Source organism: Rhizomucor pusillus, assembly GCF_041956525.1.
Source record: "Rhizomucor pusillus strain CBS 183.67 unplaced genomic scaffold VTP01scaffold_2, whole genome shotgun sequence".
NCBI classification, from domain to species: Eukaryota; Fungi; Mucoromycota; class Mucoromycetes; order Mucorales; family Lichtheimiaceae; genus Rhizomucor; species Rhizomucor pusillus.
The window spans coordinates 1,220,741-1,237,220 of NW_027192144.1; the positions used below are offsets into that span (position 1 = coordinate 1,220,741).

General features: G+C 45.1%; 6 protein-coding genes and 1 non-coding gene across 7 annotated transcripts; 2 read left to right on the forward strand and 5 right to left on the reverse strand.

Annotated features, from left to right (window-relative positions):
• Positions 1-43: 43 nt before the first annotated feature.
• VTP01DRAFT_4591 (uncharacterized protein) lies at positions 44-5,179 on the reverse strand (the record flags this gene model as incomplete). The annotated part of the gene is made up of 25 exons (XM_069383289.1): positions 44-150; positions 218-458; positions 529-640; positions 698-831; positions 885-1,260; positions 1,327-1,432; positions 1,491-1,571; positions 1,627-1,749; positions 1,812-1,942; positions 2,007-2,397; positions 2,454-2,616; positions 2,689-2,797; positions 2,857-3,012; positions 3,071-3,278; positions 3,348-3,455; positions 3,510-3,683; positions 3,742-3,779; positions 3,833-3,921; positions 3,986-4,102; positions 4,166-4,383; positions 4,441-4,501; positions 4,559-4,630; positions 4,685-4,781; positions 4,844-4,965; positions 5,027-5,179. The coding sequence occupies 25 exons, from the start codon at positions 5,177-5,179 to the stop codon at positions 44-46; spliced, it is 3,687 nt and encodes a 1,228-aa protein (XP_069244005.1).
• Positions 5,180-5,458: 279 nt separating this feature from the next.
• Positions 5,459-5,892, reverse strand: VTP01DRAFT_4592 (uncharacterized protein; the record flags this gene model as incomplete). The annotated part of the gene is made up of 3 exons (XM_069383290.1): positions 5,459-5,529; positions 5,592-5,675; positions 5,763-5,892. 3 exons carry the CDS (start codon positions 5,890-5,892, stop codon positions 5,459-5,461), a joined length of 285 nt encoding a protein of 94 aa, XP_069244006.1.
• An 862-nt stretch (positions 5,893-6,754) lies between these two features.
• VTP01DRAFT_t12 lies at positions 6,755-6,828 on the forward strand. The gene has a single exon. It is a non-coding gene; the product is annotated as a tRNA-Arg (tRNA).
• Positions 6,829-7,515: 687 nt separating this feature from the next.
• On the forward strand, positions 7,516-8,613 carry VTP01DRAFT_4593 (uncharacterized protein; the record flags this gene model as incomplete). The annotated part of the gene is made up of 7 exons (XM_069383291.1): positions 7,516-7,593; positions 7,671-7,860; positions 7,930-8,017; positions 8,083-8,138; positions 8,203-8,311; positions 8,374-8,457; positions 8,514-8,613. 7 exons carry the CDS (start codon positions 7,516-7,518, stop codon positions 8,611-8,613), a joined length of 705 nt encoding a protein of 234 aa, XP_069244007.1.
• A 158-nt stretch (positions 8,614-8,771) lies between these two features.
• VTP01DRAFT_4594 (uncharacterized protein) lies at positions 8,772-10,674 on the reverse strand (the record flags this gene model as incomplete). The annotated part of the gene is made up of 2 exons (XM_069383292.1): positions 8,772-9,018; positions 9,074-10,674. The coding sequence occupies 2 exons, from the start codon at positions 10,672-10,674 to the stop codon at positions 8,772-8,774; spliced, it is 1,848 nt and encodes a 615-aa protein (XP_069244008.1).
• Positions 10,675-10,705: 31 nt separating this feature from the next.
• On the reverse strand, positions 10,706-13,254 carry VTP01DRAFT_4595 (uncharacterized protein; the record flags this gene model as incomplete). Its single annotated transcript, XM_069383293.1, has 2 exons — positions 10,706-12,542; positions 12,620-13,254. The coding sequence occupies 2 exons, from the start codon at positions 13,252-13,254 to the stop codon at positions 10,706-10,708; spliced, it is 2,472 nt and encodes an 823-aa protein (XP_069244009.1).
• Positions 13,255-14,782: 1,528 nt separating this feature from the next.
• Positions 14,783-15,205, reverse strand: VTP01DRAFT_4596 (uncharacterized protein; the record flags this gene model as incomplete). Its single annotated transcript, XM_069383294.1, has 2 exons — positions 14,783-15,109; positions 15,173-15,205. The coding sequence occupies 2 exons, from the start codon at positions 15,203-15,205 to the stop codon at positions 14,783-14,785; spliced, it is 360 nt and encodes a 119-aa protein (XP_069244010.1).
• Between the last annotated feature and the right edge of the window lie 1,275 nt (positions 15,206-16,480).

A 16,480-nucleotide genomic window follows, 5' to 3' on the forward strand; every position in this document is an offset into this window, starting at 1 on the left:
AAAGACAACCGTGCCCGTATACATATATGTGTATATATTATGTTTACACGTTGAAACTCATGACCCAATCCCGGACATGCAACCTAACGCATCGAGGGGATGGCCACTCAAAGTGTACGTTGCAGATTATCTGACTAGGGTCACTAATGCCTTTGTCGATATCAAGAGTCAGGTCAAAACACACGTGGTCTCTGCGAGTATACTAAAGCTAACTTACCATTGCGACCGCTTGGTAAGGCAAACGAAAAGACCTTGTACGCCTTGAAAGACGATTCTCGAGATCCAGGTTTTTGGCTAGATGTTTCGTGGCGTAATCCGCTAGACAAACTACTTGTCAAGACGCCCAAGAGGCTCATATTGGAGTATGAAACGCGCACTGTTTGATCCTGCAGAGAGCACGTGGCAACAAACTTTGCATCTGGTGAAAACGCCAGTGCTACAACAGCACCGGTGTGACCCTAATCATAACATAGCAATTGGTAACTTTGAAACGAGAGGCATTTACTACTATCCTTTTCTTCTCCTCACCTCGAGAACCACAGATCGCGTGGCAGTGCGCAGATCGTAAATAACAGACGCACCTTCCATTGTACCCGCGCAAAGTTTCTGAGCGCTGCTGCTAAAATCCACGAACGGATATCTGGAGAAAAGGGCGCTTTGGTCAGAGACATCATATATCTATAACTTTAAACCGTACATTTTCACCAAGTCGTGGAGCACACTCGTAGCTGTAGATAACACATTATCTCGGAGATGAGGAATATTCGGGTCAAGCGTCTTGACAACAGCTTCGACGATCCTGTGGACATTGGAGAATAAAAGTACTGGATCCTACAAACCAACGTCAGGAGAATAGTAGACGTGATATTTTGAGACCAACGCACTTTGCGCACGAGCCAACCAAGTAGCTTTAGACACCGGATGCGCTCTTCAGTATTTTTGGAATGTGCAGTGTCGTATGCAAGTGTACCGACAACAAGAGTGATATTCGACTTTGCAATCAAAAAGATAGCGTTCTTGGCTCCTCTTATTAGGACAGGCTGAGGTTCTGACGCATACAAGAACATTGTTCGAAGGATTTCTGCAGCGTTAATGTATGCCTCCCATGTTGTAAAGCCTTGACTGAGGAGTTCCATTGAAGCTAAGGTACGAGCTATCGACGTCGACGATGTAGCAAGATATTCGTTCCCTGGCACCTTTTCGTCCAGCTCTGAATCCGACAACATGAGGGCCAAGCTCAACGCGACATTTTTTCGAACACTATGCCCGGATTTTTTGTTGGTATCAATTCCTGCATTTGCATTGCAAGCTGCTGCATAACCATACCTCGGGTTCAGAGTATGTGGTTGATCGCAACCCATGATACCTAGCACGATAGTTGCACGAGCCATCATTTGCGGGCTTTGGCTTTCCGTAAAGTTCGATGCAGGCACTATGATTTTATGTCTTAGCAAACGTAGAACCTGCTGTGTGAATTCCCCGGCACTTGCAATAATTTTCCCAGTAAGATATCTGTGCACGGACTTGCTCATCCGACAGGCCAGTGACAGCACTGGAAAACAGTGATCGAGCTATATTTACGTTTAGCAACAATCCCCCATTCATCACACTTAAGTTGACCTCTACCGGAAGGATCCTGCCAGTATTTGCTTAGAACCGAAAGTGAAGGGAAGCAATAGTCTTTGCCCACCACGGCCGGTAACGCCATAGAATAGCCGGCAATGAGATCTGAGCTTTTGGTCTCTTGTCCTATGATTAAAAAAAGGTATATCAATCAAAAAGGGCATTTCACTGATAGGTATAGTCGTTACCTGCAACGTAAATGATTGCTTTAGATAATAAGGCTAAAGATAACAGCCGCGAAGCCGAAAGCCCCTGAGATATTTTCCACGCGTCCTTTTCGTCTTCGTATGGCGCCATTACAGACAAGAATCCATTCGTCCTGGCAGTAACATAGTTCACTAAGCCAGCTTATCAAGATCACAAAAAGGGCCAAATATACTTACCCTTTGACGCCGAGACTGACGTTATTGTACGATTCTTTCTTTTGAAGTAGAAGTGCTCGAGCACATACAGATTCCAGTGCCTCGCTAACATTCCAAGACAAACAGACGGCGATCAGGGCTGCAAAAAGTTCCAGTTTCTTTGTATATTCAAGCGAGTGGTTGTCTGGCTTGTCAGTATCCTGTTGCACATCGAGCGGATCGTCACTGTCAGGCCGCAAAGGCGTAACATCAGGCACGACAGCATCGTACGAAACCGCAGAGATGGATGGTTGCGGTGTGGGTGCCCAATCTGCAGTCCCTCGAGACGCTTCAAATTTTGCATAAAGCGTATGAACCAAACGGCGAACATTAAATGAGAATATATGCGCAAAAATGAAGCTGCTGTGCAACGCTGTGATCGAAATCGTTACAATCCGCCCTGATTCGCTTATAGCACAAAACATTTACCTCTATTGTTTGAAAGAAGCGGTCGTATATTGACACTTTGCTTTTGGCTCGTTGTTTTGTTACTTGAAGTTGCAGACAGACGATTGATGGGCCATCGTTCATCTTCTAGAATATCCGCAGTCGCTTTCCCCTGTATGATCCGATCGAGATAGCCGTGCGTCAGCTACAAGCACAGAACGCATCGTTAACTTCCGTACTCCCAGCAATAAGCGCAGCGCATTGGTATCCAGTTTACCTGCCACACATATGCAGTTTCATCTTGATAGCCCAATATGACATAGTCTTCCGCCGTGCGCCATTGGATGACACTTAGAGGCGCAGGGTGACTTGGAAATATATATAAGCTACAGAGACAAGGTATTACTACGATGTCCGCTCATTTATCGTACCAGAGATATTTTACCAGCTCATGGAATCTACAGAGATCAAGGCTAATGAATTATCTTGCGCAATAGAGACGACACATCCGCGTATTTTTGTATCCTTTTGCTCGGCAGGTTCAATGAATGACTCTACAGGCAGAGCATGTACGGTAAACGATACAACATATTTTCCATCCCTGAGAGCTAAATGTTAGTGCTTTGGAACGATACATAGAATATGAACGAGATACTTGCTCTAGATTCCAAATTTTGACGGCTCCATCCTTTCCGCCCGATAACAGATATTGATGATGATGTGATTCGTGAACCACCATGCAAGTAACAGGCCCGTTATGTGCGTATTCAAACACGCGTAGATCTGACCGCATAGCAACACGTTCGCAGAGTTTTGACAAGTGCAACAGAGCCTCTGAAAACGGAACAACACAGATGGTTCCAGTATCTAGATACAAGAAGGAATAATATTGAGACCTCTGCAAACGATAAACAACCGACAGTATATTTTACTTGCTGTAACCTATTGCCAAATGATTACTGCTCACAGGAGCAGAGCTTGTAATGTATCCAAAAGCTGGGTCAGTTTGATCTGAAAGCGGCCAGATATCCTGAAAACGAGTTTCTACACATAGCTTTAGTGACAAACATGATGAAATACGAATCCACCTGCTTATACCCTTGTAAGACGACATCTTTTCTTGTTCCTCTGCCATTATATCAGGCACTATATGCAACGCAAATGTAGAATGATCGCTCCAGCTGCTCATGTTTAGTACTACAAGCTGCGGTTGTGGATCTTGTAGACTTTGGTCCGTGTGCAAGAAAGCAGATGGACAGGTACAGAGAGCATCTACGGTTGAGGAACTTAGACAAGTAGTCTGCATGCGGTATGTAAGCCAACCATTTACCAGCACTCTTAGGGACAAAACATTGTAACAACGTAGAGCTAAACGCTCTATTAGAAACATGAAGATTAGAAACCGTTTTTTATTTACTTGCCTATAGTATATTTGTCTTTCCTCCAAGGCCATTGATCCTGGACGTACACCTCGCGGCGGTACCAGGTTATATACATGGCTGCTACCATCCTTTATATCGTGTCATTTTAGAAAACCAAGTACTTTCGTTCGATTGCTCCTGCATAAAACATGCCTGTGCATAGATGACAAACTTGTCTTGACCGCAAAAGTTGCCTCCAGTCCAGCTGGTTCCATTCTGAGCAGGTATAGTTACGTGTGGAATGAAATTTGCATTTTGCAATGAGAATATCTGTGATAAAGAAGAAAAAAGGTTAAAAAAGTTACTGGATTTGCAACGAATGAGGACACTTGCCATGACATTGCAACGAGTGATAACCATACACAGATTTGGTATGGACGGATGTCCGGTAATATCCAAAGCTGCATCGTAGGCTGCTTTTTCCAGCTTGATGATATCCGGCTGGTTCACAACGCCCCGGTCCTTGTAGATCGCTTGCTTAAAAGGTTCAAAATCCCAAACATCCAGTCGACCGTCAATGGTTATTGTCATTAGGCGTGCTCTGTCGAAAACTACCATCGGCATTCAATATTGTTCTCATCTGGGAAATTGACACATACAAGACATACCGGCGTCGTAGAAACTGGTACATGACACCCAATTGGCGTGACCACCCCATACTCTTATGACCTGCAAGGTCAATGTTACTTCACATTGAAGTCTTTAAAAAGACGAGCCAGGTTATACCTCAAGTGTATTGGTATTCAAGATACAAATTTCGCTGGATTGTCCCGTGCAAAACACATTGTTATCCGAGAACTGGTTTGCATGTCAGTACCCAATCATGAAACCTCAAGGTGGTAACATCATCACCTGCGGAAAGATTTTGAGGTGCCTCGGGACGCTAAAAAATCCATTTGCATTGACAGCCAGGCAACGGCCATCCAAAGTGCTCCAACGTGCAATTTCGCTGTCGAGATATCCAACAAGTCAGGGATGCCCCCTCTATGCGCTGCCTTCTATTTTCATTACCCGTCCTCTGCCGCGCTGATCAAGGTATCTTCGCATCCTGACGACTGCGTGTTTACTTGCTCGCCTTTTTGTATTTCCAGGGCTGCAATGGGGGCTCGGTGACCAACGAGGAGGAATTTATGCTAGACGAACGGGCCTCAGTCATGGGACCAGATTCCGCGTTACAAAGCCAACACGACGTACTCTTAGCATTCCGTTACGCAATGTGAAGACCCAAATGGTGCCGTCCTTTTGCCCTGCATACACCTGAGATGAGTGGTATCGTATACATGTTGTTATCGGATTGTTGTAGTTATGCCACACTGTAAGTGGCAGTGAAAGGGTAGAGGAGGACATTGAAGAAAAAGGCAGGCGCCCTCCCAGCCCCACTCTACGGAGCATCCGTTCCGTCTGTCCACTCAGACAGATATAGGGTACGTTTCAGAAAGAGGGCCTTTCCCCACTAGCTTTTGCTATACTGCGCACTTTTCAAAGGGTACCAATATTTTTAACAGTGCATTATCTCTCCGTATATTATCCAAAAAGCAAAAGTAAAGAACAAGATAACAATGTAACTAGCATCTCTGAATCCCCCCCTTTTTTTTTTGGCGCGCGCCATGGTGGGAGTGAACCTTATCAGTCCACCCGGTTGTTGTCAGGATCGTGGTTCGTCCTTGACAAGGCAGCAGAGAAAACATGCCAGCAAGCTAATAATGTATGCGTGAGCAATGACAGCACATGGGGTCATGAATATGCACTTTTTGTTTACCATCCGAGCCAACATGGATCCCGAGGCGACGCTTGACCGGTATGTTGCACAGTAACAGACGTTGGTGACGGTGTCGGTTCATAGCTTTTGAGATCTGTAAATGAAATCGAAGAATAAAGGAACGGCAGTTAGTTCGCATTTTCTGTGCACTTTTTGTTGTATAATCCGTACCAGACTTTGCACTATTTTGACGTACAGGTTGCGGTGTCAGAAAGCGGTCAGGCTGTTGCTTTTCGTCAATGTGCAGTGTCGTTTCTGTGGTTGTCAACGTAACATCTTTGCTGCTGCTATAAAGGCTCATCTTCGTTTCAAAAATTAATGCCTATGCTGATATTGTCGTGACACTTTCCGAACTGTAGTAGATGTAATAGAAAGGGAAATGATCGAGCGTGTGTGATGTCAAACAAGAGAAAGTGCATGAGAACAACCTCTGATGTTTTTATATTCTTTGCCGGTCTTCAATGCCAAATAGTTACACAAGTTTGCCGCCATTGTTTCAGGGTATGAAGGGAACTGTGTGGAATAATATGCGTTGACGATCTCACAGCGTTCATGCTGCACTTACGGCGGAAGTCATCAGTCCCCTCCGTTTTTGTTTCTTAAGACGAGAGAATACCAATCTTCAAGAATTGCTTGTCGTATCACTCGAGTAGGATAATCTTATTAAAGAACCTGATTGTCGCGAGTTGGTTATTGACGGTTTACAAGAATTCACTAAAAATACTTCCACTATTACCTTATTTCAATCATAAAACAGAGTGGATACTCGCAAACCGCTAAGGTTGAGCAGGAGCTGGTTCAATGTGATGTGTAAATTTAGAGCTACTAGCTGGAGAAGACGATGTTGCGTACTCAAAGCTACAGATTGGGATTTATTGAGAAGAAAAATCGGGCTGCAGACATTACTACAAGACCTAAAGTCAAACAGAAACAAATCTTTTCTACGGTCGCCAGTATGGAGTATTCTGACGAGATTGGTCATTGTGTCAAGAACTCGTAGCAGTAAACTCATACCTTCCACTGCAACCCGAAAAGAAAACTCCGAATGATACTTCGAGTGCCAAAAATATTTGTAGAGATGATATTTGTGTCTAGACAGTTTGAATTGTAAAATTGGTCAAAAGTTGCTAAGATATTTTTTCAACCTACCGAAATTAGCTCGGGTCCGGATAGCAGAATCGGATAACGCGTCTGCCTCCTAAGCAGAAGATTCCGGGTTCGAGTCCCGGTCCGGATGTGGTCAAACCCACTAAGCCGGTTTTGCTACCGGTTACTTTGATTTTTACGTTTTTTTAACCGTTTCTGAGGCAATTTTTCGTTGTAGCTACCTTGTTGTTATGCCCTGCTTGCTAAAAGTTGAAAGATAAAGAAGGAGGGAAGCATGAGCATTTTCAAAGTTTTGCTCCGGATTAGACATGTCTTTTTAAAGCTTTTTGATTCAGCAGCATGCGAGACGCCGTCATTCCCAGCGATGTAAATATCATATAAATGTCCTTTAGAGCAATGTAGCTATGTAGCATATATTAGCTAAATCATTATAACAAGGTGGAAGAGCATTGCCGCATACTACTTTGAAAAGAAACTGGTTGCTGCTATAGTATAAAGATATCATATAGCCAGTCCTTGATGAGCATTACATATAACGGAATAATTGCAAAGTAGTATCTGCTGCATAGGGAACAAGAACCTCAAGCTCGAAAGCTTCGATACGAAAGATGTTGTAAAATAATTATCTAGATTGGAAAGCATCGTGTAATAAGCCTTAATCGCGCCGCATTCTTCTCTATGAGTGTTTACACAGATGAAAGGCGTGTACCAACGACAATAATAGGCTGAATATTCCCACGCTGCTTGCATATCCAAATAAAAAGCTCCGTTGAAAACAGCGGCTTTTTCCTTTCAGATTCTTGTCTTGAAAATGACAATGAGCAAGATCGCAGTGTACGGTGGTGCCGGAGCACTTGGCCGAGTGCTTGTACACTTTTTTAAAGAGAAAGGCTGGGTAAGTGACGACAAAAACACAAGTTTTGTATGGCCTGAGCTAACGCAACGCGTAACTTTGACGGCGACGACGTATAGTCTGTTACAAGCATCGATTTGGTCGAGAACAACGCTGCACACTACAATGCCGTAGTCAACGGCCAAGATACAATGGAGCAACAAGCCTTGTCGATTAACCAAGCATTGGATAAAGTTTTGGAAGGTCAAAAGTTGAGAGCATTGCTGTGCGTTGCTGGTGGCTGGGCCGGTGGAAACGCAGCCAGCAAGAGTAAGAATGATAACTCTCTGCATGCGCGCAAAGTAAAGAAACAGGTTGAACTGATATACATGCAATCAGGTTTCTTGGGAAACAGCGATCTTGTATGGAAACAGTCGGTCCAATCATCCTTGATAGCAGCTCATTTGGCATCCAAGCATTTGGAAAAGTTAGTAGCGTCTCCTTTTCAGAGCTGTCACGCAGCAGGAGTCTAATGTAATTACTTGCATATAGCAACGGCGTCCTGATTCTTACGGGAGCATTGGCAGCTGCTGAGGGACCTACACCTGGTGAGAAATAAAAACCAGAATCTAGGTTTGCAGAGACGTACTCATGTTGAACGCCATTCTCCAGGGATGATTGGATACGGTATTGCCAAGGCAGCAGTGCATCATCTTGTGCAAGATCTCGCAGCTCCTTCTAGCGGCATCCCCGAGAGGGCTAAAGTAGCTGCCATTTGCCCGTATGTAGTTATATATATTGTAAAGGAGAAACTGGATTAACGATCATTTTTTTTTTATCTAGGGTTACATTGGACACCCCCATGAACCGCAAATTCATGCCAGATGCTGATCACTCTACCTGGACTCCACTCGAAGCAGTCGCAAAGTAAGTTCGAGACTGTAGAGTGATTGAACACTTTTAACTCACATTGAATGTTCAAGGCAACTGTGGGGTTACGTAACAAACGAAATACCCTTGACAAACGGCAAGTTGATTAAAGTCGTTACTGAAAATGGCGAGACACGCTTTTCAGAAATATAAAACAGTTTACATGTTCATGACGATTCATACGATTTGCGCGGTGTGTTAACTTCAAAGTGAGAGCATTGCGAAACGAGAGAGAGAGGAGACAGATATTTTGGCGTATACAGTACATTTAACTAGAAGCGCTGTGAAAGATGAATTTATACATGAATCAACTAGCGTTGTCGCTGGCATGTGGAAAGCACATTCTGTAATTCTCCTTGCCTGTCCAGCATCCCTATATCATCAGCACCACCGATGGTTGTTCCATTTACAAACATATTGGGGAATGTCGCGCGGCCGGATAATCTAGCAAGTGCACTTTTCATGTGATGCCCGTCCCGTCTTTGATCAATCTCTACAACGTAGTAGCCGTCTTTGCAGTACTTGTCAAGAATCATTTTCGCCCGTCTGCAATATGGACTAGAATTGTCAAAGTTATCAAACTGTTCAGACAATTTGAACGAGGAGAACATACCAGTATGTTTTGCTGAACATAACAACGGGATGTTTGCGTACCAGAAAAGTTATCCAAGTCTCTTGCGGTTCTGCAAGTTTCATTGTCCACAATGCAGGCCGTGTTGTGATGCGTATTGGCAGCAATAAATCAATATTAAGTGGTTGTTCGTATGACTGTTTTAACCAGGCCAGTAGATCATTTAGGTATTGCTTTGGCCGTTTGATCTGTATCTTATCGAGTCCGCGCGTGGTGTCAATGATTTCGAAGCCAGAGGCTATGTGGATTTCTGGCGACTCTGTAATGAGATGAGTGTATTCTCGTTCGAGATAATCGTCAGGCTGTGCAAGAGATTCATCCTTGTGATAAGTCCAAGTAGGATACAACTGTCCAAACCGGGAAGCTCCCGTCATTGCCGTCGCCGTGTCTAAGTGCACAGAAACGGGTTGTCGTGGATTTTCGAGCATGTGCAGCTTATGCAGCGCGTGACCTCCAGGATAGTTGTGCACTGAAATGTAAAACAAGAGCAAAGAGCCTATCAAGGAGAGCAGCATTCCATGGTAAACTAGCGAGAGGGCTGATTGGTATAGAGTGCGCTGTGTACTTCGCAGTCGTAATTCTTCGATAGTTGCAGAGGCAGCAGCTGTAAACACTGGTATAGTATACACGATGAACCGCCACTCCTTGTGCGGTAGCATCGAGAACAAGATGATATATGCGAACGAGGGTGCTAGCAACCGTCGAATACGCGCGTTTGAGCAGAAACCAACGATGGAAAGCGGGTATGAGAGCATAAGGAGACGTGGCAGAAACACGACAAAGTAGGCGTAGAATGGCATTGTGCCCCACTCTGAGCTCTTGTTCAAGATCGCATTAAAGTAGAACACAACACCTTCCGGCCACAGCCAAAACTTTTGCCAGAAATACGAGTCGACAAGGACAGTGAGCGTCAAACTGGGAACACCGGCTAGGAGTCCTTGCAACATAATTGTCTTGATGGATAATGTACGGTATTCAAACGCGAGCAATACCACGAGTAAGATTCCAGCTTCAAACCGAAAGATGATACCTGCAACGGTGAGATATCGGATCATGCTTGCCAGATGATGCTTCGACCTGCTCGATGCTGGAAGTGACTGGTGGCTTTCCATCCAGTGTGCCAATCCATTGATGACCAGCGGTAAAGCAAATGTGTTTGGTAACGTTCGACTGGACCAGAAAGCAAGGTGGAATTGGCAACAGAGTAGCAGGATAAACACGGACGCGGCACGCTGACCAAATAGCGCCTTGACTGCTGCCTGGAAACGCGCGAGACTTAGCATCACAAACGCACCTAGCACGAGTCGACTAACGACTTGCTCGGTCAACGTGTCAACGGCGATGACTAGCTCGAGGAGTTTCAGCACTGGGAACGTGCATGTGGCCACAGCGATCGCGCCGAGAAAGGTACGAGGAACAACGCCGGGGAATTCGAGATGGTCATATTTGCTAACGTCTGTTGTGCCGAAATGAAGAATGTCGTGAATTGCTTGCAAGTTGAAGCTTTCTTCGACTTTGGTGTACGGGCACAGGATACAATATGCAGCGACAAATGCAAAGAACAAGAGAACAAGGAATTTCATTTTTACAGCTTTGTTCCGATTGGCATCTCTTTTATTTCTCATCACCAAAAGCTAAATTTACATTGAAAGCCGTACCGAGCGACAAGCGAGGTAGCTTCGGCACGTCCTTTTCTTGATTCATGTTATCATCCTTTTCATCTGCTTGCCTAGCTCCTCCTCGCTCCGGAATAGGCGGCAAGGGATCTATCACTTCGTCGTCGCTGTCTTCAACATACAGCTTTGTCATGCGGTGGGTCCTCACTGTATGGTTTTGAACCTCGGTTGGCAAAGGCGGTAGCTTGAGATGTTTGTAGGGGTTATCATTAGACTCTGGCTGGAGTTCGGGTATCGGTAGCGGTGGTAGTGGTGGGAGAGGGGGTGGCGGCAAGTTGCGATGTTGTCGTGGCGGCGGTTTTGAGTTGGCTTGAGCTTCATTGATATCGAGCGTGCACGACCCTGGGAAGGTCCTAAGGGCACTGCTGCTTCTAGACAGCGATATCGCCGTCGATAATGGAAGACCGTGGTTGCTGCCTCGGGTACTGGAACGTAGCAAGATCTGGCTTGTATGCGGTGAATGTAACGTGGAGGAAGCAATCGTTTGCAGTGCTGGAGATAAAGCTTCTTGGAGAAATGGATCGTCAAACGATTCTTCAACTAGCGATGTTTGCACTGCATTTTGTGGTATCAGTGCAATTTCTGCAGGCAAGCCTGGAGCTGTCGAGTTTACAGGAGATGGAGGTCGTGTCATGAGTGTATGCTCACTTTTGCTGGCAGAGTCGCTCGTAGAGGATGATATGGCACTCTCTGCAAACTTGCTGGATTTTTCCGAGTTGGTAGAGTCGGCATCATCGTCCTTGATGATGCCGCCCATGTAATATGTTACTTGACGGCTATTGTTTGTGACGCAGGTCGCAGGTCGACCGAGCCTGTCATCGATGGCAACGCGTGTTGCACGTCGCTGGGCTTGCTGCAATCTGGCTTTACTTTTCATCAAGTTCTTATCAACAGTAGCCATGTTATCGCGAGACTGCGTGGCATTGATAGCAGGTAGTGCTAGCGGCACTGGTTTCTTGATACCATTAGCCAAGTCGACGTCGATGGGCCGCAGTCTGTGATTTTGTGCACCGCGCCGGCGCTGCATCAGCGGCGTTGTCGTTCGAGGTCTCTCGGGAAGTAACAATCGATAATCAGCGTGCTCTTCATCCTCACTGTCCCTTGATAAACTGCATAGTTCGTTAGCGGATGCAAATTTACGAATGGAGCGCACACGCGAAATCTTTAGCTGATCGGTAGAGTTGTTGGATACTTTGAGAAGATCGATGCTGGATGATGTGACAGGAAGCGCAAAATGTGGCTCGCCCAAGACACTATACTTAGCCCCAGGCTGCAGGCTTTCGCTTTCATCCACAGGGTTACCTTCTGTAACCTGCGATGGCTCTTCGAATATTTCGGAGATGACAGAATCATGTAGTCGTGAAAGGTTTTGTTCGAAATGATACAGTGGCATGACATTGGTGAGTTGCAATTGAGGGTTTTCCTTGAATGGTGGGATAGATGCAATGACGATAGGGATTTTGGCCTTGATATTTTCAAATTCATGCTCGAATTGGAATGTGATTTCGAGTTGATGATATATAGATACAAGTGGAGATTCTGTTGCAGGCGTAATGAGCTGTTGCAGCTTATGTCGTAAAACAAGCGGTCGTTTCCAGGTAGACGTTTGCTGGTGGCTGTCAACTTTGTGTACAAGAGCGGGTACTGTGCGTTTGATGTAACGCTTTTCGTGACGGTTTGATGCGGTGAATGTATCTGCAAACGTTTGGAATCTTTTGCATGCCGAGTTGCTGCTAACACTGCTGTCGCTTCCGGATTTAGAAACGGATTGACATCTGTTGTGCAATATATGTCAGCATCAAATGGTAGTAGTCTGTGCTTATCAGTGTCATTCCGACATTGCATGATGTACCTGAACAGCTCTATCTGAGTCAGTTGAGTGCGAATACTTTGGACCGGTTTCTGTGACGCAAAGCATAGATATTTGACAGCCACCGGGAGATAACGCTGCTCGCGGCACACAATTTGGGGTGCATCTATCTCGTAATGGAATTTCGCGGGCACCGTATCCTGAACGATCTGTGTCTCCACCAATGGGGCCATCTCTTTGCACCTGAGCAAATGCCTGCGCAATTCGATAGGATGCTCCGCTGTGATCGCTTTCTTTTGCAAGCCGATCGCAATCGATAACTCAACCTTGTACGAGATATTTGCGCGCTTGCTCGATAAACTTGCTGGATATATGTTGGGCACACTCAATTGGAAAGGGATGACGTGCTCGCCGACTGGGAGGTTAGCCTTGCTGAACAGTGCTTGTTTCAGCTTGGGCAGAATAGGGATGCTCGTCTCGCAGCCGCGTACAAAGGTGTTTGAGACGCCCTTAAACTTGACGGTCATGGCGCGTAGCTTTAGCGGGCGATTGAGAGCAATGCGTGCTTCTCCCTTGATAACAATATTGTCGGCTGATTCATTGCTGATTTGCCCCAAAAAGTCCAAGGTGCTGTTGAATGGTACAATCTCGATGGACTTGATCCCGAGGTCCTTCATAGCAGCGGCGTGAGGAGGGAGCAAAGACAGGAAGGAAAAAAGTAGCAACGTCGCAAAACAGTGCGCCTTTTTTAAATTTAGGAATATCAATAATAATAATAGAGTATAGAGTGGTGGGCGAAGGAGAGGAAGGGGGCACACGCAGTGTAGGAGCAGGAGGAGGCAATCAATACACAATATTGGGCTCGGTCTTTTCAAACCATAAAGATGCCTCCGACCACGAGGTTTTTTCATTCTTCGACCACGTCGCACCAAGCAATGTGCTACATGCTTTCTTCCCACTGCTATATACAACTTTACTCTTTTTTATATTTCTGGAAGCACATCATTTTCTGCCCTAAATAAGTTGTTGCGGAACCCGCCCGGTTAGATTGTCATTTGTGCCCTACCATGGTACAAATTCAATTTTGCGTTCCCCATTAATGCAACAGTAAAACTTTCCCCAGCATTTATCTTGACACATTTTCCCATTCTTGGTACCTGAAGCCATTTCCATGGACAGCTTCGGGGATCAACGGTGTCACATCAGACGAAAATCGTTGCGGCTCACCTTAATTGGAGCCATTTCTCGCGTTACACGGTGTCAAAAAAGGATAGCTTTGGTGATATTGCTTGAATTAGCTTTCCGCCCCAACAACTGGTTATGATAGAAGCATACATCCTCTTCAGAAAGTAAATTCACCACCCAATGAATTTCGCACTTACCGAAATTAGATTCCGTGCCGCGGGCAAATCAGATATTGCATCTCCTGTGGTCTTGTCAAAACTTGACACCTCCAAGAGTATATAAAGTACGTAAGCGTTTTGAAATTTTAGATTGTAATATGAGCATCCAGCTTTTTATGACGATGGGCAAGGCAATGCTATCGATGAGTACGGCAAACATAGACTCTCTTGTCGACGAAGAGCAGTATGCTCTTGAAACACTAGGTCCATATACGCAGTATTTGCGTAATCTTCCACTTGCGAGAGCGACCGCAGATCAGATGCCATGCAGATAGAAGTTGCAAAGAAGGATGTGGAAGAGCACTGTTTATGACTTCGTGAGGGCGCAGTGCAACCTGTTGCTTAAGAAGGCTCTGTTTCAGCCCTGAGGACAGGAACAGGATCGTTCATGCATCATGCACGTCCCCATGTCTGGGGTGTATTCATAAAAATATCTAGAGGGCCCTTAGATCCCGGGCTGTATTTACTCTCTCTGCCATGCTCCAGACCTTTGCGAACTAGCTTCTCACCCTCCCGACGACAAGCACAAGTGATCTACTAGACAAAGCGGGATCGACGGCCGCGACGTGTGCTAGCTTCGACGGAAGTGGCTTCGCCCTGATCCTGCGCATCTTGTTGGACCGGGGTACTGAGTCTAGAAGCTATTTCAGCACATTTGTCACCCATTGTGAAATAGTAGTTCGACTTAATAGCATGCTTTGCAGCAAGAAGCCGCAATAAAAATAGTATTTTCAAATGCTATCATCCAATGGTGCAATATTTCATGTTCGGCGTATTTATACATGGGGTAGAAAGCAGAATATTAAATACTTAGCTCTTTAGACTTTGGACGGATATCGTGAAATGGGAAGATAACATGAACAAAGCATCGTCGCGAATCGGAGTTGGTTTTATGCAGACTGGCTCGGAAAGCCGATATATCGAGCGTGTCCCGCCTCCGAGCTGTCTCCCAAAAGGTGGGATCTAGAGCCGTCAAGATTGATCTCAACGTCTTAAAGACGTCCAAGTACTTGTCGAGTTCATCGATATAGACAGATATGCCTTGCAGAGAGAATGGGAGAGTAACCGAGCATAGCTTGATCATAACATACTCTCCTTCATCGACGAGCGCTTCCGTAAAGGAAGTAATCTTTCGTCCCAACAGATCGTCAATTAAGAGAAAGAAAGATATAACATATTTGTGGAAATATACCAAGGGTATGGAAAAGTATTGCTTTATCCACATCTGACACGTCAATACAGTCCTTCCCAGAGACAACAAGTCGGGTCAGATCGATGACTTTTTCTTTCGTAGATGCATCATCTGTTTTAAATTCTCTAAATGCACGAGATCCGATGAAGGCTAATCCTTGCTAATCCTGAAACATCGGATATCATCGCAACCGGTCTTTCTATACGCTTTGTTCTCGATCTTCGCTCCGATGCGTTCATTTTCGGCCTATAATAGTACAGTTTGTGGCAACCTTGTTTCTGTAACCCTTGCCACAGATACCACAGGAACGGCAAGAAAGCTCTTGTTTTGTGTCTGGACAAAGTTGGCAAAAAGATCCTTCTGGCTGTTGCGGCTATTGTCTGCCTTCAATTAAGTCCATGATTTTTGGTATATTGATCCTGACGACGTTCTGAAATTACAAAGCTGGATGGCTCTTCATCGACCTTCGCTTGGTTTCACCAGACAGACCATGTACTTGCTCTTTATAGCTAAAGGGTACTTTAGCTTTCCTTCTTCATCTATCTGTCGTGTCTGGCATAAGCTGGAATAATTACACGCACAGCATTAAGAAGTATTGGTTGATCGTTATTAGAGCAATTTGCACTGTTCTCGTTGCAGTCGAGCTTGCGGTGCCAAAGGTTGCTATGTCGTCTTGATCTCGCAGAAGTTTTACAAAGCTTCGTACTGGCCAATATAATGCGCAACCTTGAATGAGCTAGCCTAGTATAAATACTTGCGTCGTTCCTCGTCTTCCTTGATATCCTTCTGAAGCTGCCACAGAATCTGGGGCTAGCTCCAATCGTGACACCTTTCACGTCAAGTTTGTGCCCATGCCGAAAAATGGAAGTGTGAAAGAGAAGAACAAGTATACATTTTTTCCCTTCGAAATGTGAGCCATTCAGTCGACAGTCAAGTGAATTGAACAAATAGACGAGCGCTGTTGTTTCAGGAGAAAGCGACACGCACACAATGCTCTCTCTACAATACTTTGGCGGAACAAACCGATTCAAACTGCGCACAGCTTTTTGATTAACTATTTCAAGGGACTAGACCACCAGCGAGAAGACGTCGAAATGAAAGGTGCACAGGCAGTTGTTCTTTCTACCGCATTTTTACAGACAGTTTGCGGTTGGAGCATCAATTTTGCATGCACTGAAATCAAATTTGGACCTTTGGAAAGAAATTAATAAACATTCTTCGGGCTTGCAACAGTGCGATGCCAGCGCTCCAAATAACGCAAATGTCTCTCAATGAGTAAAGTTTCGATATCGGAAACATGGATCACGG